General features: G+C 33.1%; 2 protein-coding genes across 2 annotated transcripts; both read right to left on the minus strand.

The window, feature by feature from the left end:
• Positions 1 to 282: 282 nt before the first annotated feature.
• Positions 283 to 5,713, minus strand: LOC128175271 (CX3C chemokine receptor 1-like). Its single transcript, XM_052840771.1, has 3 exons — positions 5,533 to 5,713; positions 3,896 to 4,852; positions 283 to 1,170 (listed from the first exon to the last, which is right to left on the minus strand). Exons 2-3 carry the CDS (start codon positions 4,653 to 4,655, stop codon positions 764 to 766), a joined length of 1,167 nt encoding a protein of 388 aa, XP_052696731.1. The 5' UTR covers positions 4,656 to 4,852; positions 5,533 to 5,713; the 3' UTR covers positions 283 to 763.
• A 16,900-nt stretch (positions 5,714 to 22,613) lies between these two features.
• Positions 22,614 to 25,874, minus strand: LOC128177071 (rhodopsin, GQ-coupled-like). The gene is made up of 2 exons (XM_052843593.1): positions 25,659 to 25,874; positions 22,614 to 25,086 (listed from the first exon to the last, which is right to left on the minus strand). The coding sequence occupies exon 2, from the start codon at positions 24,897 to 24,899 to the stop codon at positions 23,733 to 23,735; it is 1,167 nt and encodes a 388-aa protein (XP_052699553.1). The 5' UTR covers positions 24,900 to 25,086; positions 25,659 to 25,874; the 3' UTR covers positions 22,614 to 23,732.
• Between the last annotated feature and the right edge of the window lie 260 nt (positions 25,875 to 26,134).

The following is a 26,134-nucleotide window of genomic DNA, read 5'->3' on the forward strand; positions in this document are numbered from 1 at the left end:
TAGGATCAACCCTCGTACTTTTGCAAATAAGATTCCTAAAAGAAATTTAGAAAATTAGACATGAATTTTTTAAAGTGTTCCATATGGAAAATTAAATTTTCCCAGTAAAATTTGAATTTGATTTGAAAATAATTTGTAGCATATCTGGATTTTTGGAAACTAGGCAACAACGGCACTGACATAATTATTATCACAGCGTTATCGTAAAGGTCATATGAATGGTATTGATCACTTCCGCCAAACAGAAAGAAATTGAGCGCTAATACTCGTGTTTACATTGATCTTACGCCACCCATGTATTCCATTATCATAGCTTACAAAGGTTTCGGGAATAAATACACGTTTAACTATTTTCTATTTTTAATATATCCACACACACACACACACACACACACACACACACACATATATAATTTTCTCCACTTGAAAGGGATCTTTACCGTACAATAGAACTTATTTAAAAGCCCTGTTAAAAAGTTGATTTGTGCTCATTCCGCTTACTTGTTGATCTTTCAACTCATGTATATAACAAGTTTTACTGTCAACAAAGATGAACTTACATTGGCGTTAAAAGTACAATTTTTATGTACAAAAAATATATTAAAAAATCATATCCATGTCAAATAAGAAAACGTTTTCAAACGATGAACTGTTTGATTGAAAATAATTCGATTTATCTTGACATTTAGAACCGAAATATGTTGCAGTCGTATTATCACAGACTTCCCCAAACAAAATGTCGTCACTTTCATTAAATGCTCTCTCAGTCATAGAAAGACTTCTGCGTACTGAGAAGTGTCCCTTTACTAGAACTCTCCGTGCCGCGTCTTCGCCCTCGAAACTCCGTTATCCCAACTCTGCATTCAGTTAATGACCGAAAAAGACGACATACTTCGTTCCGAAAATAATTTGCTGTCAGATAATAGAGAAAACAATTAAGTGAATATTGTGATAGCCCGATCTCGTCAATTATCTTCTTCGCAATAAGATAGTCAAAAAATGTCTTCCATGTGGAATCTTTCCCAATTTCACTGACGGATAGAGTTTCGTCGCCGGTTGGGATCCTGTATTGTAGCGCAAAAATTATAGCAACTGGAATAACAGTAAAAAGTCTGTAGAAAGAGACACATAAAAGTGTTACCGTGGAGACTCGTAAACTTCGTTGTTTAGGTGGCAGGGGACAGTTTTTTTGATACAATTCACTGTAGCCGAGAGATGCATGTCTTCGGAACTCTGTAACTAGAATTTCCTCAGTTCCCATTCAGCACAAATACCTTTAATTCACTCTTTATAAGGCCAATCACCAATTTCTGAAGAAAATTACTAGTCAAAACCTGTAAAATTCTCTACATACTGGTTTTTATGAGATTTTGACCCTTTAATATTTTGCTTATTTTTCATGATTTTTCACCTTTTTAGACCTCCCCCAGCTAATTCCCTGCAGAGGGTTGACCTTCCGTACCGCGTGCATGTTGCACTATCACATGTCAGAAACTTACCAGTGTATAGTTTACAATGTCCCATCCACCTACTTTTCGTGTTATTTTACCTCCCGTCTGTAACTTGCAATTTCACTGTGTAAAGTCAGCACAACAGTCATAGCCGCAGGTTTCGCATTTTACTTCTGATTCTCATGTACCTAACATAAGGGGCCTACATATTGCATATCAATTTCAACAACAGACACCCCTCTAACTAATGATAATCATTAAAAATCATTTCATGAATTTTAGCAACAATCATAAGCCTTCAAGTGCAGCAACTCTCAATTTTACAAAAATTTTGACGGGTACTTTATTCGAAACTGTCCCTTGCTACCTTTAACATACACTAACATTCTCTGAAAAGTCATCTTGTCTTAAAATTAAAAGGTTTATGCTATTCTGAGAAAAAGTACACCACATTTTGACAATTCCATTGAGGTTTAAGAAAAATATGGCCATTTAAGTAAACCCACCATTTCCACTTTCCTCTATTTAACACAGATTCATAGGGCTCTCCATAAAAAAGCATCTTTACCTAATCTTTTAGAGGTCAACTGTTGTCCAACCTCCTTAAATAAGAAACCTTATTCAATACTACATACATTTGCTTGATATTATCATGATAAAAGCATCACATCACTTAGAAATCCCTCTACATGTATACCCTCCCCCCATCTTTTGATTTTCACAAGAAGGATTAGTTTGAACATTTTAACCTAATATTATGAAACTTTTGGCAGTTTCCTTAAATCATTTCTTACACATATTTGAAAACAACCATCACTGATATCTAAAATTGATCTTTTATGGTAAATGGATGATTTGTAGCATTTTTATTCAGAAAAAGTCATGTTGCACTACATGTGATTTCTTGTTTTCATGAAAAACTAAGCCTATAATCATATTTAGTGGATATCTTACATATTCTGGTTTCTAGTCTCCTTTTAACTTTGCTAAATTAGTAAGACCTACAAGTGTGATGTGTGCGTTTAATTAAAATGAAATTCAAACACACCCGGGTACCTGGGGACGGATGATAATTCCATGAAAAATATTCAAATTTTACATGTTTTTCTACATTTTTGATGCATATATATAATAAAAGGGTAAAAATATGTTGTTTTTTATTCATCTCAAGAGAAATTATCATAGCAGATGTTATTTCAAGGTCAAATGTACATTTACATATCCTACATGTAATGGTAATGAAGTCCATTGGAAAGAGGGGGTGGCTTTTTCAATTCTGAAAATACATCAAAAATACCATTTTTTGATAGGAAGGAGCAAAAACTTGAGTTTTTTGACATATTGTATACTTTGATAACTGCATTTGTCTACATGTAAAGTTCATTTAAAATAAAAATATGCTGTTTTAAAAAAATTGGGTGATATAAGTCAAATGGCTTAATGTTATTTCGTAAAATCAGACAGCAAAATGGCTGCAAATTCATAAATTTAATGATTTAATTGATAAAAACTGTTTTAAAGTATCTATTCTTATCTCAGTAATTAACTTAAGCCTATTAATTGTCATCAGGATAGGAAATACCTACTCTCTTAGCCAATTTACTCTAGTGGTGGTCATTCTACACATTTAAGAGGGAGTTACTCCCCTTCAATATTTTAGCTAATAAATCATGTATTGACATCTATAGCCAAGAAAATCATCCATTTTTACAAAATGTATTACTTATGGTACAAAATCCCCTCAAAATTACAGTTAAAGGAGAAATATGAAAATACCATGTAGTCTTGAAGGTGGCAGGGGACAGTTTTTTTGATACAATTCACTGTAGCCGAGAGATGCATGTCTTCGGAACTCTGTAACTAGAATTTCCTCAGTTCCCATTCAGCACAAATACCTTTAATTCACTCTTTATAAGGCCAATCACCAATTTCTGAAGAAAATTACTAGTCAAAACCTGTAAAATTCTCTACATACTGGTTTTTATGAGATTTTGACCCTTTAATATTTTGCTTATTTTTCATGATTTTTCACCTTTTTAGACCTCCCCCAGCTAATTCCCTGCAGAGGGTTGACCTTCCGTACCGCGTGCATGTTGCACTATCACATGTCAGAAACTTACCAGTGTATAGTTTACAATGTCCCATCCACCTACTTTTCGTGTTATTTTACCTCCCGTCTGTAACTTGCAATTTCACTGTGTAAAGTCAGCACAACAGTCATAGCCGCAGGTTTCGCATTTTACTTCTGATTCTCATGTACCTAACATAAGGGGCCTACATATTGCATATCAATTTCAACAACAGACACCCCTCTAACTAATGATAATCATTAAAAATCATTTCATGAATTTTAGCAACAATCATAAGCCTTCAAGTGCAGCAACTCTCAATTTTACAAAAATTTTGACGGGTACTTTATTCGAAACTGTCCCTTGCTACCTTAGTCTGTTCCTTTCGTCTCGTTTTTAAAAGTTTGCTACTGAAACTATTCAGTTTGAACGATGGAACTGTATCTCTTCGCAGCCTAAAGGAGCGGGACAGAGCATTTATAACCAGGATATTCAGTATCAACGACGCCAACGGAAATGCACAAAAAACAAGAATATCACTGACCCAGATCCAAATTTCGAAAAACTTTATCCCTGTGCCCTGGCATTCTCCATCTGGAAACACTGTCCATCCAAAGACCTGAGGCACTGCTAGCAAGAGGGAGAGAATGATTATTGCAACAATCTCCAAAGCTCCCCGATTTCTCCTTGAAAAGCGCTCACCTTTGAATGGGATGGCGATAGATATGAATCGTTCTAGAGTGAACCCCATTATAAGTAGTGGACTCATATACTGAGCAAACATGTAAAACACAAAGAAAGTCGGACACCAGACAAGTTTGTTCAACGTACTCACATTCCACGTGAACTGTAGTTCCATCACGCTGTGCAATGCCAGCAACACAAGGTCCGAAACTGCAAGAACTGTAAGGTACAATGCCGAAGTGTTCGTCTTGCGTATTCTTCGACTCCATATTTTAATTGTCAAAAGATTTCCAACGAGACCAATGAAGTATAGGATCGGACTAACATATTTATCAACAAAAAAAGCCGAAGGAGCATACAACTCAAAGATGCAAGAATACCATGAAACCACACCAACGCGCGGACACAAATCGCCCCGAACTTCCGTTGTATTGTTTATAGATCCATTCATTATGAGGAAATTGCTCCCTTTCCGAACACTACTATGCAGGTAATTAATGGCTCTCACAAAATGAGCTTTCTGCGTTTTGGTTCTGATACAGTTCTTTTGACGATTTTACGATAAACAGATATGTGCGGGTGGAATTTTAGAAAACTTGTCCGATTCAGACACTTCTTTAGCTACATGTTTAAGAAAATGCGTCGATTCTGAAAAACAAAATATAATTCAATTGAATGTATAAATAAAAAATCCATGCACTCTGAACGGAAATATTTACATCCCTTTGAAATATTAATGTAACAATGAAATGATGTGTTTTATAAATATTGTTAACCTCAAGCAGGGGAAGTCATACAACAAAATACTGTTTTACTGTCTGATTGACCCCAGAAAAACGTGAATTGAAACATTTTTTATTGTCTATTAATATTGAAATTTAAAAAAATGAAAGTTACGATTGGATAATGGTTTAGAACAAATTGAATTAAAGTTGTTACGCATTATGCAAGTATACATTATACAAGTATTTTCCCCGAGTTACTGTCAACAAATTAAAACATGTATACTCTCTTATAAAAACCGGTAAGGCGTGCGTAATACAGGGGTTTTTATAGATACATCAGCGAGAATCATTAATGTATATCTAATTTTACGCCTTTACTACACAGTTATCGAAAAAGTTCTGAATAGCAAGTCAATAGTTTTTTTATTGAAATGCCATTATCATATGAGACAACAAAACTGAAAAATATAAGTACCTTACAGAAAAAATCCTAATTATAAAAATCCAATAATGTATCTTTTTAGACATTATACTTATCATACCTAATAATGTAATGTACACCTCTCTATATGAAATTGAATTTGTAAAGATCGACAAAATTACCTGAACGGTATTCATAAATCAGGTTGCAAGTAAGGCTCATCAAATTAATGTTTCTCTGAAGTCGGACAACACGGACAGCACTTGAAGCTCCGATTAATACGATTTGATGACAAGTGACTCTCTGAATCCTAAGCCAGTAGTAGCTGCTTAGCCAAGGAGATGAACGATCGCACACTGAGAGGATCTACCACTAACAGTAGTATTTACGCCAGGGTTTGACGATTCATTCTCACATAACAATCTATATAGCTATACGCTCTGTGGTTCACAGACTATGCTAATTATCATTTAAGCGCAGAGGCATACACCCCATCCATTAGATTTAGGAACTGACATATTGAGTTAAAAGCTACATTTCGATAGTTGTAAAGCGTGAAAATTTTGTTCAGATTTTTAGTTTCTGAATTGACAGGTAATGTTTTTCAAAATGATTTTTATTATGTATTGGATGTTGGTTACAAATATTATTACAGATAAAGATATAACTTTAAAAGGATAAATTACATATTATCGGTCTTGTGAGGAAAGAAAAATTAATGTAGTAAAATGAAATAATTTATAATTCCTAGGCTTGCACTCTGTCGGTTGATGACCCGAAATCTTTTGACGAAAAAAAATTAAGAAATGAAAAAAAACAACAAAATACAAATGCAGATTTATGATTTTTGGCTTGTTTCGTTTACACTCATTCTGATTAGTATGCCCTATAATCACTTTAAAACATTCCACCTTTAATCTGTAATGTAATCGCAACATTACATTCTATGTTAGAGGGCATATAATTTCTGTTTAATATATTTCTATAGGTATAAAATTACGTACTAACTGTGAAACTAAAATGCATCATTATATGGTTAATTGGTATCTCTGATTGAGTTAAATTGGGTCTCCCATCTGGTTAACAAGCTTTGACAAATTGCCATACCATGAGTGATTACATTGTATCTAATAATGTTATGTTCTAGAGAATATTTTGATTCACTATGAAATATTATGTCAATAACACATCCCTTTGTTCCGACATATGTGATTAAATGATGGCCTCCCCGGGGTTACAATACAGATGTGATCCTAAGTAAAAAGGAAAAGTCTTTAATTCTATCTCGTCCGGATAGAAAAAAAGCGTGAAAATTCGTATGTATTGTTCCGACGAAAGAAGAAATAATGCGCATAATATATTGCAACCAATTCGGAGTGGTCTTCTTTCATAAGAATATTTATTCCAAAAATGAGAATTAAAGCACTGATTATACATGTAACAGCCCCTTGTTTCTAGAGGTTCTGTAAACTTTGTTTGGATTGTTTTGGTTTTCTATAAGTAAAAGTGGTTATTTACGCTGGTGGTAAAGTACGCGTTTTCTGAAGTCAAACAATACACGTGGGAATTAAATACGTGGATGCATGAATTATACCACACGCAACTTTTAACTTTTTTACGCGCAGGGTTATTATACGCGGATTTAAGCTAACCGCGTAACTAGTGTAAATTTCCCCCACGCGTAAATAACCACTCTACAGTAATGCTGTAAATGTTTTTTGGGGGTTTTTGGGGGGTTTTTTTGTTTGGTTTTTTTTTAATCATAATTATACATGTATATTATGTACAATCAATATTATGTTTTATGTGTTTGCTCTGCTCCTGTTTTGTATTTTTTTATTTGGACTTTCGAATTTAAACAGGTTTTATCACCACATGTCATCATTAACAACAACATTTCTGTTGTCAACATAAAATTTTGATTCCTTGACATTGTTGACATAATTAAACTTCATTTTATATATCAGACCTTATCTTTACACATCAAAAATAGGGACGATTCCATTGAGATAGTTCTCTTTAATTCCTGGCCCTATTTTCACCTTATCATTCAAATTGCGGTTCTGCATCTACTTCCGAGATCCGTAACAAATCAAGCAATTAGTAGCACAGCTCTGGTCAAATTGTTGTCCTTAGGCAATATGGACAAATGGAATAAAAAAATTCATCAAATACACTGAGACCCTATAATTAGAATTATAAAATTTGCAATAATTTTTTTCAGAGGTGAGTGTTTCCGGTATTCATGTACGCTGTACATCTTTTTAATTGTTAGATACAATTTTAATATAAAATGTCATATATGTGCAGCGCCAGTATGTACCTGATATTTTTTTTTTCGCAAAGAACAACAAAATAACCATTCGCCCATCATTATACATGTATCTTGTTCTGATCAAGCACTTAAACCCAACAAAAAGGAAGAAAACAATTCCCCTCTCTTTGCCAGAAGACCCTACCGTGCTTGTGCATTTAACACTGTGCCGGATAATTTTGCCAGTGCCAAGGTGGCATTTTTGCACCCGCTTAAGATGCAGTTTCGGAAAAATCCATGTATACCAAATGATAGACCATTGTCTAGAAGGTATATAACCACTTTTGTTTTTAGTGTTTTTCACCTGACAGGTGAGATATTTACCTTTAAAAATTAATATCCCATCGGAAAATGATAATTCCCATAGGACAATTGATTCTCCTACAGGAAATATTGGCAATCCTATAGTATTTTTTAAAATGTCCGATAGGAATTTTATTTCCTATAGGAGAATGGTATTTCCTGTAGGAATTGATTCAGACATGTAGTTTTCCTATAGGATATTAAGTTTTCCTATCGGATTTTATCGGAATTGAAATCCCTATAAGAAATTCTTGTATTCCGAAGGGAAATTTCAAATTACCTATAGGAATATTGATTTTCTAAGGAAATTCCCAAGGAATTTATTTTCGAAAGGTAAATATCTCACCTGAAAGGTGAGATACAATGATAACAAAGGTGGTTGATAACTCTTTAAGCAATGGTCTATCATATGGCATATTTGAATTTTTCGATATATGCTGCTTAAGCGTGTTCAAAAATGCCACCTTGGCACTGGCATAATTATCTGGCACCGTGTTATTTGCGAATTTCAACAAATTTGAAAACATGGGATAAAGAGCATTTGAAGAAAGATAGATTTTTTCTAGTATATTAAAATAATTAATGTTTTCAAATTTCTTTCCGGTCAGTGGATAAGGGAGTTACATTAATTATCTATTAAAACAAATTGATTTGTGATGGTTAACACTTGGAAATAGAGATTTACGCACAGTTAAGTTTCTTTGAAACAAAGAGCTGCATCTGATAGTGTCAATGGTAGACAATATACATGTGGAATTAATTCATTACTCTCACAACTGAAGTATTTCAATAACGATTGACTTACTTCGCATTCACGTCCAACACATGTACAATTTTTGCACTGTGCATAAACCTTTGCATTTCTTGTAGTCCCTAACAATCGATCCAATATAATAAATAAGCGAAAACATGTCCAAGTAAGTACTATATTAATAAGGTGTGGTCATTTTTAATAAGTTTCTCAAAACAAACACAGATTCTATCGGTCATGTCTACTAGTATAGGGTTTTCGCTTGTACGGCGATATACAAAATGTACACAACTAGGTGATACATATGGACGTTCTGTAACGAGAAATTTTGAACTTTACATATATGTGCCTTGACTTCAGTCTTTATTGTTTTGTGGTTCATTGGATTTTTTCCACCTGTATACTAGCTGTAATTGTTTTCTTTAAAATGTATTTCTTAATTTTTTTAGGCTAATGTAACGCGATACAGTAAATGTAAGACAATGACCTATGAACAGCGTTAAAAACTAATACATCGTATTATTTCGAAAATGTTTCGGACGAACACATTCCTTTCGTAAGCTAGTTAAAGCAGATAAGCCAAAATTGTCCCTAAAGGCAACTTTTACATTTTCGTCTTCGAAACGAAAGCTGAAAGTATACAATGTATGAGATAAATCATACCCTCACTTTTTTGTCCAAATCCCCTCAAACCTACCATCTCAATCTCCTGTCAGTGACAACTTTTACGCTATTCTAATATAAAGGTAAATGAGGAATGTCTTCGTTAACCTGTCCATCGTAAAACTTTTATTTGGAATATTTAAGTTGTGCTATGATTGTTTGTATATGTTCGTTATTAAAAGTCCTATTGCGTATACATTTAGCTGTATCACACACAATCCACCTGAGACAAACCAACATCAGTTAAATACATGTATACTTCTCATTTTAGAGACTATAATATCAGATGTTAAAAACGCACAGGACTTAATGTTTTTAGACTAATGAATTTTAAATTTTCTATAGTCAAAGTAAAAGGCTAGGCAGGTTGTAGCATGGGTTAGGAAAAGTTTACAGCTAACTAGATCTAGAACTACTAGTAGTCATTTAAAAATAGAGTTCAAACCAATGTTTAGATAATACCAATTAAGCTATAATAAGGTTCTGGATACACACTTGTCACGCACAGGAATGGTTTAAATATATTGCTAGTCTTAAACCCCTTGGTGAGCTGTCACTCCCATAAAATCATGGTTATGGTGAAACAAAAATGGATGTCATTAATATTTCTTACATGTATTTAGTGTGTATTGTTATGATTCTTTGAAAATCATCTTGACCAAAGGTTTAGCATTCAGTCATTTCATTTTTAGAAATACAACAAGTTACTCTATCTGTCCAATACTTCATAAACATATACATGTATTCACATCTTAAATTTACACCTCGAGTACACAGCTGTTATTAAGTATTTGTAAATCAGAAGGACAGAAAAATCAACCACCTGTATGCTAGTAATGAAAACACAAAGACTTACAATCATACGCCTTTAGACACGGTTGGGTTGTCTAGACAATTAAAGGGGCATGGTCACGATTTTGGTCAATTTTTATTTTTATGATTTTATTATTTACTATGCTTTAGAAATGCATATCTAATTATCAAATTAAATTTGAAGTCATTCGTAAAGTTATAAGCAAGATACAGGGCTCACAATCCTTTGTCATGTAAACAAGGCTCGTGCCCTGTTTTTGTTTACATAGGTTCAATATACTAGTAAAAAATATTTTTCTAGCTTATTTGTCTATCTTTTCATTTATATAAAGCATATACATTTTCTAACGTTTAACACATTCATTTTAGGTTTAAAACTATAAATTTTACTTCAACGTTCAAAATATATACGTAAACAAACACTTTGTTTAAATAGCGAAGAATTTCAAGCTCTGTAACTCGCTTATAACTCAACAAATGACACTCAAATTTCGGTTGCTTATTGAAAATGCCTTTCTGAAGCATTGTAAGTATTAAAATTGGAAAAATAATTTTTGTCCAAAATCGTGACCATGCCCCTTTAAAATACAAAAAAGCTTTTGTGGACCACACTTAAAGAGGTTCGCTACTTAGGTTTTGGGTAGCCCTTTTGGGCCACCTCTAGTCTGAAATTCTGCATCACATATTGATTCTAGTAGTATATTTATATTTTACTATGCCAAATAAACTTTACTGGATAAATTGTTTAAAACAAATTACATTTCTACAGAGTTTAATGAAGGGTTATATTTTGTGGCGGAAGGTTTTCAAGAAGGAAAAAAAAAACCAATTTACAAAACTCACTAGTTTTAGAGTACTGTTTATTTCGCTTTCTAATTTTCAGCGCAGACCAAACTTCTAGATAGTTTGTGTATTACGATATAATTTAATTCTGGTTGTAATGCAGCATCTGATTGGGTAGAAAAATTTAATTAGATTTGTATAAACTGGTTTGCACTTCACAGGACACGTCACAATGCACTAACGTCAAAAACGTACTAATCTGCCTGACGTAACGTTTGAATTTTGAACAGATAAATATCATTCATAAAGTTAAAACGCACTCAATGTGTACGGTAAATAATAGAAAATTAAATTATAAGGAATGAACTCAATATCTACCCAAATTATACTCGTATAACCTGGGTTGAAGCAATTTACGCTTTTTTATAATCCGCTTCGCAGATCATAAAGCGTATACTGCCCCAACCCAGGTTATACGAGTATAACTTGAATAGATATTGGGTTTATTTCTAAAATATTCACGATGTTCTTTAAACACATTTAAACACTATTTTGATATTTCTATCGATATATTTTAGCATATTTAGCTTATATTTCATTGAAGTTAAAAACAATTAACTCCTATTTTGGCCTAAAATCATCTTATTTCATGCTTTATCTTAAATTTTTGAGATGTGACTCCTACTTGTTTTACTTTTAAATGAGACATTAAATGTATGTCTATTTGTATGTAAAGTTTTGAAAAGATGACATTACTATAATTTTTTTTATTTGCGTTATAATTTTATAAATCCAAAATTTTGTAACATATGTTTATGTGTTCATTAGGTACTGGCCTTTGAAGCCACCAGTAAAGCAAGAATTTTTAAACTTTGACCTAGATTTTACTTTTATAGCAGTAGCGTCGGAAGCAAATTGAAAGACTGAAAGTGCGGGGGCTAGACTAATCCTCTGAAATCTTGACTAGCAAAAAAAACAAACCCAAAAACCTTATTCCCAAAATAATGAAAATCCTTATCCGGGGCTGGGGGTGGGGGGTTGCTGGTAGTATACCTATGACTCCAACTTCTCATTATTTCCATCTTTTCAAGGGAAATTTAGGAACAATTATCTTTGCTGCGAGAAAAAGGGGGGGGGGGGGGGGGTGGTGAACCCTCTGATGCTATGTGCCTAATGGTTAGGTCTAACTTTGCAAAAAGTGGCTTAGCCCCCCCCCCCCCCCCCCCCCGTTCCGACACCTATGTTTAAAGTCTCTGCATGTGTTCAACTTCATACCGTATTAAAATCATAACTAAATAATAGTTCAAATTATAAATATTTGTTTGATTTCTTCAAATTATCAATTTTAATGTTTTTGTTTGGGGACCTATATTTCCAAAAGATGGCATGTGACATTTACATAAAACACATTTAAATGGATGAATAGGGTACTCGATTAATGTATGATTTGTAGGAGCTCAGTCAAACTCAACATATGCAATTGGTACAATCAATATATTCTCAAAAGCGAATATATTTTCTTAAGGTTTAAATTGTTAATTCCTGTGTCTATCTGTCTGTCATATAACTCATATTTGTAACTAATTCACAAATCAAAGTACAATACCTTTGTACAATTTTTTATGGCAACAATGAAGCGACAGTTTCATATTTAATTTAGACACAATAAAAATGTGAATTGAAACTGATTAACTGGCAAAGGTTGAAATATATCAAAAATAATTTACACTAAATGGTTGAATGTGATATGTAAATGCTATTTTCTGTAAAGAAGTCTTACGCAAACTACCAAAATATTATAAACAAAGGTAGATAACATTGTTCATGGGTGAGTTTACATACAGGTATGATCTTTAAAAAAATAACTTATTTTACCATATGTTCACTTTGATAAAGATTAAAAGTAATTTCTTTTACTTGATGAAGCAAGAAATTCATGTATGAAAACTACTGGGACCCAGAATACTTTTTTAGTGTTTCAGAATACTCTAAGTGACAAGCAACTTGAGCAAGCATTCTGAATTGAAGGTATTGCGGCATATGACAAAGGCGAAGCGTACATTATACGAAAACCTGGAACTGAGTTGTTTGTGTTGAACTTCTTTTTTACGTGAACAAAGAAGTTTAATTTTCGACGTTTAAGTCAACAAAACAGTGCTTTTTGGCTTACTGCTGGGGAAAAGTTTTGTAGAAAATGACCAAATAATATTATTATTGCGTAATTAAAGATTGATAAAAAGACGATAAATAGAAAGGTAAAATGTTAAAGTTTTTATGCACGGAAAAACTTTGTTATATAAAAAAAAATTAAAATTGAAAAAAGTCAACATATTTGTTTAATCTAGTAAATTAAATAGTTCAATATATTTACAAACTCGTAATATGGCCATTAGTATACGCTTTAAAGCCAGAACAAATGATTTTGGGACCATGAATGTCATACATTTGGAAGATGAACTCTTGCTCATCCCAACCATTTGATTAGTTTGTATGCTTTGATACACTCACAACAAGGGATAGGAAAACCTCTCTGTGGCCAATGGAACCCCATTCTATTACAAGGAACTTTAACTCTGGGTCCATGAATTTTATTCTTGGTCACAACAATCATAAAGCTAGTTTGTCTGATTGATGCCTACTAGAACATTTTTATACAATTAATGTAATTTATCTGTGTCATTCTGGCTACGATGTACATGATTGTATAACCATGCATTACAGATTATATGCACCAAATTTATGCTTAATAGTGTAGAAAAAAAATAAGCGAAAAATTCCAAAACTTTCAAGACAAGGACAAAACAAATCGCGGTGGCTCATAATTCGCCCAGGGTAGGATAAACGTGATTCTTTTTAAGTACAAAAACCCAGACATTCGAGGAAATTAACACGATAAATAGAAAATGTATAGTAATATCGTGACCGTTCAGTTTTAATAAAAAGAAACCCTTTTATAAAATCTTATTATGTGGTGACTGAATCAATTTTGATTCAATGTATTAATATGAAACCCGTCTTTCTTTTTTACGGTTAAGGTCTCAGGTGCAAGTTTTTTCTATGAATTTAACTATGATTATATTCTACAATAATACACAAAGGAAATTAGATATGTTTTTTCTAAGATTATTTTTTTCAGACACTAATTAGTTTGCAGTCACTGGCGACTTTTTCAAAGGACAGAGGCTTGCCACAAAACCGTCTTCAGCTGTCATTTATTTATCATTAATTGGCATGGCGTTCAAGTCAATCAATCCAACCCAAGATATCTAACTTAACTCCTCTGGAACTACTCAGGAAAGACATTGAATCAAAGTACTAATAGTACTTGAAAGCGGATAGCAAGCTTGTTTGGAATACATGAAATTGCAATTAAAATTTCATAAAACTGAAAAAAATCAACATTTTACGGTATTAGCCAGGGTCCCAATGCTTTCTAAAGTGCAAGCAGCACAAAGGGTAATGATTCCTCTTCGGAAGGCCTCGAGAACCAGGCTATTTACAATATGACTGGCTAATATCTTTCCCTTCCTGTAATACCGGATTATGGTGTTTTTTTTCTAACAACTTGTCAAAACTCAGAAACTGCTTGCTTTATTAGAAAAGAACAACCATTATATCAGATTCATAAAAGAAAATGTGAATTTGTCATTTTTGTTCCAAAAAAAGTGTACAATTACGTTAAATGGAGATCGGCTTTCAGTACTTTCAATACTTTGATTCATCATAGGTAGCACTTTGGCAAAGCTTCCGGGTAACATAATAGTTTTGGTTACATGACGTAAACCGTTTAGCGTATAAGCTAACCGTTTACAACCGAGAAATACCGGTATTATGTAAAGTGTTGCCAAGGTGTCCTGTTAGCATACATGTAGTATCATAATTAATTGCAAAAGAAACAAGGAAATACAAAAAATATATATTCATGCGTTTACTTTTCCTGAATATTATATGAGGTACAAGTACATGTAGCCTATATAAATCAATGCAATTTAAGAATCAAAATATAATCATCTAACTTTGTAGTTAACATGGAGGTAAAATGTTTATTAAAAATGGGTGGGAATTTATGCAACTGTGAACCGCTTATAATATCAAATTGCTTTTGATGTTTTCAAAACAGGATAGATATATTCTTAGTAGCATAATTTTCTGTACCTTGTCTGCATCAGACAGGCAGGGGTAGAGGCAGAACGTGTAACCTTCTATTTTTCCCTGTCTACCAGTAATGTTTATTATCAGCGTAGTGATCAGAGTAAGTAGAGTTCTTTGATCAAAAATGGAAAGTGAATTTTACAATTTGATATTGAATTCCATATCGATGTTTATTTCATGGTTTAATGCATGGTTGTAGTTTAAAAGCCGCTTTTGAATTATAAAATACGCATTACTGCCAGGTTTAAGGGAGATTGTCATCATAAACAAACATGTTACGTAAATAAAATTTACGAAAAAATCGAATTCCGTGTAATGACTTACTAAAATACGTAACCACTGAATTATAAAGTTGTTCTTTTTTTCGGAATAAAAAAAAAAACCAATAATTTGTTCAGTAACATTTCACACAACCTTACATTTTTTCCATACTTAAAACATTTTTCATGACAGAAGGTTTGGTCCAAATTTAAGAGGTCACAGTAGTAGCCCGTATGAATTCATAGTTTTCTCTGGTAGCTTTGAATTACCTATACAAATGAATTATAACTGAATGAATTAAAGAAAAAAAATATTAAAATGAATTCGAAATCATGGACTAATCAGGACTTTTTCTATGTTATATAAACTTAAGCTTTTATTCATTCCCCCCCAAAAATCATAATGATTTAGCATAGAGATAAAAGACAAAAATCATGCCTTTGAGTCGACAACACCTGTTATTATACTTTCATGTCAAATACTGAAATCTGATTGGTTTAGACGCAGTTGATAATCTGTTCTATTACCCTCACCGTTAGCAACACACTTAGCAACGAATTGTTACATGCGCGTAAATTATGCGCGTACGGTTCCCCGTGGAATTCACGTCATTTCTATATAAAAGCAGTAAAAAAATCCAAAAAATTAAGACATTCAGTATAATAAAAAAAATAGTGCCTGTTTGGGAGGATAACAGTTGAAATTGACACCCCTCGAAAACCATTGTCAACTTCCGCTTCGCGTCGGTTGACAATGGTTTCCTCGGGGTGTCAATTTCAACAGTTACCCTCCCAAACAGGCACTATTTATATACTGTACGTTACTAACTTTATAATCTCAAATATGTCAAAGGAGCAAACACATCCATTAAACTCGTACATATCCTGATTAAAATCACAACAGTAATTTGACCGATTCCTTATTTAGGGTGCTTTCCATTTAACTGGCATCGCCGGATTTGCCGGTGTTGCTTTCGTCGCCGATCGCTGGAACGCGCGTCGCCGGCGAGCGATAATGGCAACGCATTTTATCATTGCCGATTAGGAAACAATATGGCCTCTAGGTTACCATATTTTACAAAACTGGATGTCTGTAACTAAAGTTTGCCCTACTACATCGAAAAACATTAAGACTGCAAATAGCCGAAATGTCTGGACCAAAGTTTGAGATAAATATCAGTTTTAAAAACTGCAATCGTCCTGAGCATTGTGAGTTCAAACCGTTCGATTAACGATCACCGCTTCCATATAACGTCGCCGGCGAGGCAACGTTTATGGAAAGCACCCATAGTCACGTACGTATCGCACGTGTCTACCATGTCAGTTCCAGTTCTAACTATCTTCTTATGCTTCTCTGCCCATATCACCTCGTTAACAGATCGAAAGCATGTTGGGGAAGTTTCAAATGTGTAGTTCTCTTGAAGCTAGCTCTTCTGTCGGTACAATGTGTTCAATCGCTTTTATAAATGGGTTAAACTTAAAAAGACATAGCTCATGTTATACACAAACATGTTACTTGCTGCGATATACAAGTTACTGTAGTACAGGCTAAACTTTACAGGTATTATATTGTAAAATTTATCTATTTTTAGGGTTACCAAAGATACTCAAATGTTAAGAAATTTGAAAGAAAATATCAGTTAAACTTTTTTGGCTTTCTTCAAAACGAAAAAAGAAGAATAATTGCTTGTTTCTTTCATAGATGAAAAAAAATATTTACAATCTCCTTTCAACATAATTTCAAATTCGTCCTCAACTATTATGAGAATGCTATACTATGCAATTAAGACGGATATTTATGAAAAAAATAATTTGATTTGAATATTTCATTTATATACTAGATGGATATTTTGTGTTTCGAAAATGCGCAACATAAAAGAAAGATGTCTCATTGTTTTCGGTGGCATATAAAATAAAAAAAAGTACAGTATGCCCTCTTATTTGAAATGCTAGTAAGACAACTGTTTTGTTTGCAGAAAAAAAATCAGCAAACGGCTCGCTATGGAGAAAGAATCTAATACAAAGAAAGCAAGGGCCATTTCCTTGGACGTGTAGGGATATTTAATGAAGTGAGGTGAGAAATCTCTAAACAATCAATAAGAGAGTAAGATCTCTGTAGATATTGATTACCTGATTATATGTCTTCTCAGCTCCTTTCACTATTAATTAGGGAGTGGAGTGATAGCTATCGTGTTATAGCATAGATACTAGTAATCAGTCAAATTTATCAAAAAAGGAACCTAATGATCCAATGCAGAGTATCAATTGTTCGAGGTTTTTTTTCTTCAAATTTTCAATTTAATAAGAACAGTAATAGACCTGGTTCATTAAATCTAAATAGAGTGAAGAATGACCCTAAGATGTCTCATATTAAATTTGGCTTTAGAACTTAAGATCTACAGAAATAGGGGTTGGCAGGCCATAGAGCTACAGTTCGATACATAAAACCTAAAATATCCTTTTTAAAACATTTCGTATTAGGCAGTTGAACCATGAATGCTACTTCAACACTTTCTCCTTTTTAAGCGTGAATATTTTTTTTAAAATTTTTGTCCCATATACATTTAAATTGATGTAATCTTTTTTCACTTCTATTTTGTTTTATAATTACCTCCTCCCGCTATAATATACGACCGTACAGGGGAATCATTGCTTCGATGCGCAAGTATGGATTTGATAAACATATCCACACAGTAAAAAATATAAAAAGGAAAATATAATGTTCATAATTCAAGTGTCTTTGGTGTTAGCACTTTGAAGCTGATTTAGTTTTAACCGAATTAATTCCATTCATCGCATTAGTATTTGAAGCGGATATTTGGCATGCTTTGATACGAGTACTGTGTGCCCTTTTAACTATAACTACAATAATAAATGGAGATAGCTTATAGCTAATAGGCAAACGTGTTGGATTTCAAATAATTCAAACCAATATTTATATCAATTTAATATTTTAGCTGAGTAGAAATGTCTAGAACGTTTAATATACGTATGTAAATTGACATATAATAAATAGTATTATTCATTACTTATTACTTATTAACGATATACACTTATTCATCAATGCGCTACGCACGAAGTTTTCCGGCTAATTTACTTTGATATGTGTACCAAAAGAAAATTATTGAATTCATTTCTTATCATTCGATAAAACATCTTCTATCGAAAAAATGAAATGTCTCTCATCAAAAACGTAAATAATGTAACTGAAGCGTCGCGTTTGAATACACAACAACTCCATCAAACAATATTCAAAATGGATGCGCCTCCAGCTGATGGAGAGCTATTAAGCTGAATTTCATGGATTAATTTAAAACACAAATAGACACTTGAAATCTGAACAGGCTTAATTGAAAACTAAAGTGAAACACATGCAATGGGTTGTAATATTTTTCATTTTGAAGCAACATTCGTTAAAAATGATTTAATGCGAGTTAGATCGCTGGAATATTAAACTAGGCATAACCATAATGCAAGGAGACGCGATCGTGGACGAAAATAGTTGATACGTCAACAAAGAATAAAATATATGTAATACACGTTCGACTTTTGTAAATGTTGTTGTATCTAGAGTGAGGTACTTAAATGATACATCTGCCGCTAGGTATACGCTGAAGGAGCTTAAAGTTTGCTTTACAGCGCTTTATTCTCATGACGAATTATGTACGTGTGTTAATTTAAATTTCATCGTCAGCAAATTTGAACAACAGTGTTACCTTGAAAGTGTTTATGCCTTTAAGTTCATTAAAATTATTCTTGGAATAGCCAGCCTCACCGTAAATGTTGATCGTTGCCTCAAGTAGACGAAATCGTGAAAGGACACTTAATTTTCTATTTCTTGAATAACTAGACGCTCGTTGCGAGCAACGAAAGGTCTTTCGTTTGAGTGCACCATAAAGTAGACTATAGGGATAGTTGTTCTTTTCTATTATTTGAGAATGCGTGGAGCGATTTTAAAACAAATTTCATAATCTGAAGTTTTGAGAGCATTTCTATCGAATAGAAACATTATAAAAAATTCAAGTCAAAAAATTTAAAAATTAAAGTTTTTCATTTCCTTGAATATCTCGGGACCGGAAGTGACGACCAAAAACAAACTCGTGTTATTTTCTTACAAATTGTGTCATAAATAGGATATGAAAGTTTAATCAAAATCGGCTGAATCGTTTTTGAGAAAACGTTACAGAAAAAAAACAATAATAGAGGAAAAGAAACGAAGCAATAACAACAAGGTCTTCCGTTGGAAATGGAAGACCTTAATAATTGTGTAATGTCCATCATTTTAAGTTTTATTTTGTTTACTAACAATTAAACAGACACATCTTAACATTTTGTTGACAGTGTTTATTTTGGAAATTTTATTGATGCAGTGCAGGTATCAAAGAAACTTTCGACCAATCAGAAGCGTCAGTATCCGTTCAAACTAAGAAATATTAAATGATACCCAAATAACAAAATGTTCTATCATTCGACGGGTGCAAAAATGCTATCTTGGCACTGACTTAATTATGAGGCATACTATTCAATACAAAATGTCCAGTAATGCCGTACACACGACTATACAATTAAAGTAGGCATTGGGCACTGTAATAAATGTATGTCAAGGCACACAAAGCGGTGATATCTTATATACAAAATTTAGATAGATTTTGTATTCCCATTGTTGTGGATAGCATAACCCAGAGGTTGTATAACAATAAATGCGCTATTTCAGGTTAATTAGTATTATTTCCTGACAATGTTAGATATAATTAGCAGAAAAAACCCTGATAATTGGCAAGCGAAATCTTCGACTAGCCATACCGTGAGCTTAAAGTTACATGTAAAAAATAAAAAGGGTAAGTAACTTATAAAAATGATTATTTGAAAATAAAATCTACAGAATACAAGACTTAGTATGCCTAACATAAGGTTTCTATGAAAATAACCTGTTACATTCATCAACTTATAGAGACAGTGCAGCTAAAAACATCTGTGAGAATAACTTCACTTTACCTATATTGTATCGTAGTTGAAATATATAAAAATCCCGTTCACATACCTTGGCTAATTAATCTTATATCGTTTATTTGGCAACGTGGGTTTGATTGATAGTAATTGACATATGCTGAAAACCACAAGATACGAGGTGAAAGGGACTATCTAAACGGTACACATCATCACTTTCTCGATAAATATAGCAATATATATATATATATATATATATATATATATATATATATATATATATATATATATATATATATATATATATATATATATATATATACACACACACATATATATATATATATATATATATATATATATATATATATATATATATATATATATATATATATATATATATATATATATATATATATATCTGGACGACAAGAATTGATTTAGATTTAGAGACAAGCAACACAGTCTATTCATTTGACTAATTAATTTGTTTCTGTAAGAGCATTAATTCGCCTTATTGATATTTTTTATACTTTCCTACGACGAGCAATCATGATGCTTACCAATATTTACTGAATTGATCGGTCATAAGTGGAATCAACTCCCGGTCCTTGATTCTACAATCACTGCATTATCAAATGCATAGACCTGTTAACATGTGACAGATCACATCCGGTCTTTAAATATTGACAAAAAGTGCAGACTTACAACGCAGTGCAGTCTTACAACGCTGTGCAGTCTTACAACGCACTTTTTTTTCAAATGGGGTAAAATATAGGACCAAATTTAACTTTTTTTTTCTAATTTCAATGTTTAAATTGCTGTACATGTACTAAGGTATTTTAAATGCTTAATCTTTTTTTAAAAAAGATCCGTTGTTAAAGAAATATATAGCTCATATTTAAACATATGTAAACAAAGCTCCAGCCACCTTTCTGGTTACATCTTTACTTATGAATTAAGACATTTTGCGAATAAACTACACAAAGTCTGCCTGATTGGAAATCTCTGGTTAATAGAAAAAAAGTTAATAAATAAAAAAGAATAATTTGATGCAATTTCAGTTTTGATTTAAAAAAAAAAAACACTTCAGAACGGGATGCTCCAGGTACGCGGGTTGACTTATAAACGTCATGGCGGAAAGTGTAGAGCGAGTTACATGTAACCATCAAGTAGATACTTTTGATCTGACAACCTTGGTTTAAAATATGCAACTAAATATGCCTTCGTTTTTAACTTCATACATCTTTATACCATGACAGATTGGTAGTAAACCTGAGACATTAATTTTAGAATTTTCAGTGTTTCAAGTTTGATCTAGTTTAGATCTAAGATATGGGCTTGGCAACTTTAGGTCTACCGGCTGATATATTCCAGGGAGATAAATTTCTTTTAGAATGGTATGTGCAAAAATATATAATCTTTTTTGGAAATTAAGCCTGCCTAAAAACAACAGTGGCACAGGAACTATTATTCGGCACCGTGTTCCTGAAGTGCTCATTTGTACGTTACTGATCACTTCTGTCATGCCACACAGTTAGTTATTGAGTGCTAATTTATGCTCGTATTCACACCTACATTATACAAGGTTTACATGTACGTGACAATATGTATCTCATTCCTTTAGCTTACCTGTTGTTATGGGAATAAGTACAGCACAGTGGCATTTTACAGACGATGTCAATGTGAATTAAGTTCAGTTTTAATTTGGTCTTATTTAAAATCAAACGATTTAAAGACTGTAGGTGTAACTATATATTAGTAGTACTTACTCGTCACCATGTCCTCCAATTGTGAGCCTATTGATAAATATCATACCAAGCAGTTAGATAGCATTTTTGAAGTAATTAAAAATTGTGAGATCACTGGAAGGCAAGGTATGGGGTGTACAATCCCCTTCACAAGTTGACTGGTACATGTGTAATTGGTTAATTAATGTAGTGGGTAACAATGATGTCAATACCTATATAGAGGTGCATTCAATTGGAACTAATGTTTCAAGCTGCTTGGTTCGATTTATGGTTATTACGGTATCAAATATTTTTTCATACAAACAAATTATCTAAAAAAAGTTATAGACTTTCACCCTTTTACAGCAATTATTTTCGCTTGCAAACTCATTTTACATGTGCTTATTTCGCTCAATTGTTGACCTTTCAGCTCTGATAGATAAATAAAAGAAAAGAGAAAATAACATTGTATACCTGAACATGTGATAACTAATGTAATTGCGTGGACCCTGAGGTCCACGCAGAAAATATATAAGCGAGGTTATTGCGTGGACCCTGAGGTCCACGCAGAAAATATATAAGCGAGGTTAAACCGGATGCTATGGGGAAAATTCAGCCTGCGCATGAGCTAGCCTGGTTCCTGTGCGTAATGGGTAGCTCAGGGAACCAGGCTAGCACACGTTTATCTGAATCGGGATCGGGATTCCGTGCCGTATGCACACATAAGTTCAAAGGCGCTGTAATTGTAAAGTTGTCGGTAAACAGTACAGAAACAAAGTATTCCTTTTAAAGAAATGATTGACATGTGATATGGACTATCAGTATTATGAAATAAGTTAATGTTATGCCGAAACTACAACATGCATCAAATAGCATAATTTGCAATGTTTTGTTGTTTTCCGAATACACGTGTAACTTAACTTTACTTTTATAGTAGGCGAGACTAGAAAACTTCCCGATTAAATTTTTGTAAGCATTTAAGTATGATTGAATAAATATGTCACTATATGAAAATTTAAATCTCAAGACAAACGCATCAAAATATGAAATTTTTAATTTTCACAAAGCTGTCACTGCATTGTTAACAAAGAAGTGCGAATCGTAATGTGCGCACAAATATTAGAATTCACCGAATGCCTGATACTATACACACAAACTTCATTCATAGATAGATCATAATTATTTTAGAAGTATGAATCCTCTATATTCTGAGATAAAAAGTCAGGGCTATACATACATGTATACGTAATACAACGCACAAATTTAGTGGTTAAAAGCAGAGGGCTAGAGTCGGTGGAATCTCTGATAATCTTAAGGCTTTCACGTTTCGTTGGAAACACATGCAAATGGTCCACGTATTGTAGTCCTTTTTTAAAGGACAGCAACTTGTGTTACTTTATTAGTCCGTTGATAAAGTTTAACCTTCAACATTGGCGTTTAAATTATTAGCAAAATACGAACAAAACATTCATAATTATTTATGCCAATTATTGACAGCAAAATATTTTCATAAATAAACAGTTTTACCTTCAACATCGGCGTTTAAATTATTAACAAAATATGAACAAAACATTTATGGTTATTAATGCCAATTATTGACAACAAAATATTTCCATATTATCACAGAACTCTCCAGTAAAAATGTCGTCACTAATCAAATGCCAGTTTAGTCGTAGAAAGACTTCCGCGTACTGAGTAGTGTCCCTTTTGTAGAACTCTCCGTACCGCGTCTTCGCCCTCGAAACTCCGTTATCCCAACTCTGCATTCAGTTAATGACCGAAAAAGACGACATACTTCGTTCCGAAAATAATTTGCTGTCAGATAATAGAGAAAAAAATTAAGGGAGTATTGTGATAGCCCGACCTCGTCAATTATCTTTTTTGCAATGAGATAGTCAAAAAATGTCTTCCATGTGGAATCTTTCCCAATTTCACTGACGGATAGAGTTTCGTCGCCGGTTGGGATTCTGTATTGTAGCGCAAAAATTATAGCAACTGGAATAACAGTAAAGAGTCTGTAGAAAGAGACACATAAAAGTGTTACCGTGGAAACTCGTAAACTTCGTTGGTTAGTGTGTTCGTTTGGCCTCGTTTTCAAAAGTTTTCTACTGAAGCCCTTTAATTCGAACGATGGAGCTGTATCTCTTCGCAGCCTAATCGAGCGTGACACTGCGTTTATAACTAAGACATTCAGTATCAACGACGCCAACGGAAATGCGCCAAATACCAGAATATCACTGACCCAGATCCAAATTTCAAAAAACTTTATCCCTGTGCCCTGGCATTCTCCATCTGGAAACACTGTCCATCCAAAGACCTGAGGCACTGCTAGCAAGAGGGAGAGAATGATTATTGCAATAATCTCCAAAGCTCCCCGATTTCTCCTTGAAAAGCGCTCACCTTTGAATGGGATTGCTATAGATATGAATCGTTCTAGAGTGAATCCCATTATAAGTAGTGGACTCATATACTGCGCAAACATGTAAAACACAAAGAAAGTCGGACACCAGACAGGTTTGTTCAACGTACTCACATTCCATGTGAACTGTAGTTCCATCACGCTGTGCAATGCCAGCAACACAAGGTCCGAAACTGCAAGAACTGTAAGGTACAATGCCGAAGTGTTCGTCTTGCGTATTCTTCGACTCCATATTTTAATTGTCAAAAGATTTCCAACGAGACCAATGAAGTATAGGATCGGACTAACATATTTATCAACAAAAAAAGCCGAAGGAGCATACAACTCAAAGATACAAGAATACCATGAAACAACGCCGACGCGCGGACACAAATCTTCCCGAACTTCCGTTGTATTGTTTATAGATCCATTCATTATGAGGGAATTACTTCTTCTTTGAACTCTACTATGAAGGTAATCAAAGGCTTTCAGAAAACGACTTCATGATTTTTGGTTCTGATAAAATAACTTTTACTGTGATTAGGTACATCTTGGTGGAATTTCAGGAAACGTCCGTCTCAGACATCCTCTTTAGCCACATGTATAGGAAATGGTGTCGATTCTGAAAAAAGCTTGCATTTGAATATACATATATATTATTTGGGACATGTACTCTGAACGGAAATATTTACATCCGTTCAAATATTAATGCAACAAAACATGGCAATGTTTAATAAATATTGTTTACTTTCAACAGGGGAAGTCATACAACAAAATATAAATGTCATGTTTTAACGCCTAATAGCTGAAATAAAATTTGTTTCAATACTTAATCAAAATACATGCTTTGATATGGTCTATCAATTTTGACATTTTAAGAGTTGGGTAATTTTTTTTAGAGCAAATCAAATTCCTAGTTGATATGCATTATTGCCATCCCCGAGTGACTGTCAACAAATTGAAATAACGCACTCATATAATAAACTTCATGGGCGTTGAATTAAGACAAATGTTTGTAAACATTTTTAGCAAGTATAATTCTGTTCCATTGTATATTAATCTTTAATTACTCCTTTATTTAAGAAAATCTTGGTAGAAAAAATTAGACATTTTACTTGTCATAACCATGAAAATGAATTAATTATTTTTTTAAGTTCAGAATTCTGATTTATATAATTATAATATAAAGATTACCTGAGAGTAATGCATAAATCTGGTTGCATGTAAAGTTCATCAAATTAAGGTTTCTCTGAAGTCGGACAACACGGACATCACTTCAAGCTCCGATTTATACGATTTGATGACAAGTGACTATCTGAATCCTAAGCCAGTAGTAGCTGCTTAGGCAAGGAGATGAACGATCGCACACTGAGAGGATCTACCACTATCGGCAGTATTTACGCCAGGGTTTGACGATTCATTCTCACATAACAATCTATACGCTCTGTGGCTCACAGACTTTGCTAATTATCATTTAAGCGCGGAGACATAAACAACATCCATCAAATTTTAGAATTGACGTTAAGGGTTAAAGCGATATTTAAATATTGAATATATTTTTATCGTGAAAAGAACTTAAGAATTCAAGTTTATAAATTCACACGTAATTTTTTTTTTCACAAAGTGATTTAATCATTTATAGACGAATATGATGTTTTTGTACATATTAT

This window comes from Crassostrea angulata, chromosome 3 (genome assembly GCF_025612915.1).
Source record: "Crassostrea angulata isolate pt1a10 chromosome 3, ASM2561291v2, whole genome shotgun sequence".
In the NCBI taxonomy this organism is placed as follows: domain Eukaryota; kingdom Metazoa; phylum Mollusca; class Bivalvia; order Ostreida; family Ostreidae; genus Magallana; species Magallana angulata.

Excerpts from the sequence above, each read along its gene's own strand:
- LOC128175271 (XM_052840771.1), bottom strand. The coding sequence starts at position 4,655 with ATGAATGGATCTATAAACAATACAACGGAAGTTCGGGGCGATTTGTGT. Across the intron at positions 1,171-3,895 it reads AACGAGACGAAAGGAACAGA|CTAAACAACGAAGTTTACGA; the intron begins CTAAGGTAGCAA and ends GTCCCCTGCCAC.
- LOC128177071 (XM_052843593.1), bottom strand. The coding sequence starts at position 24,899 with ATGAATGGATCTATAAACAATACAACGGAAGTTCGGGAAGATTTGTGT.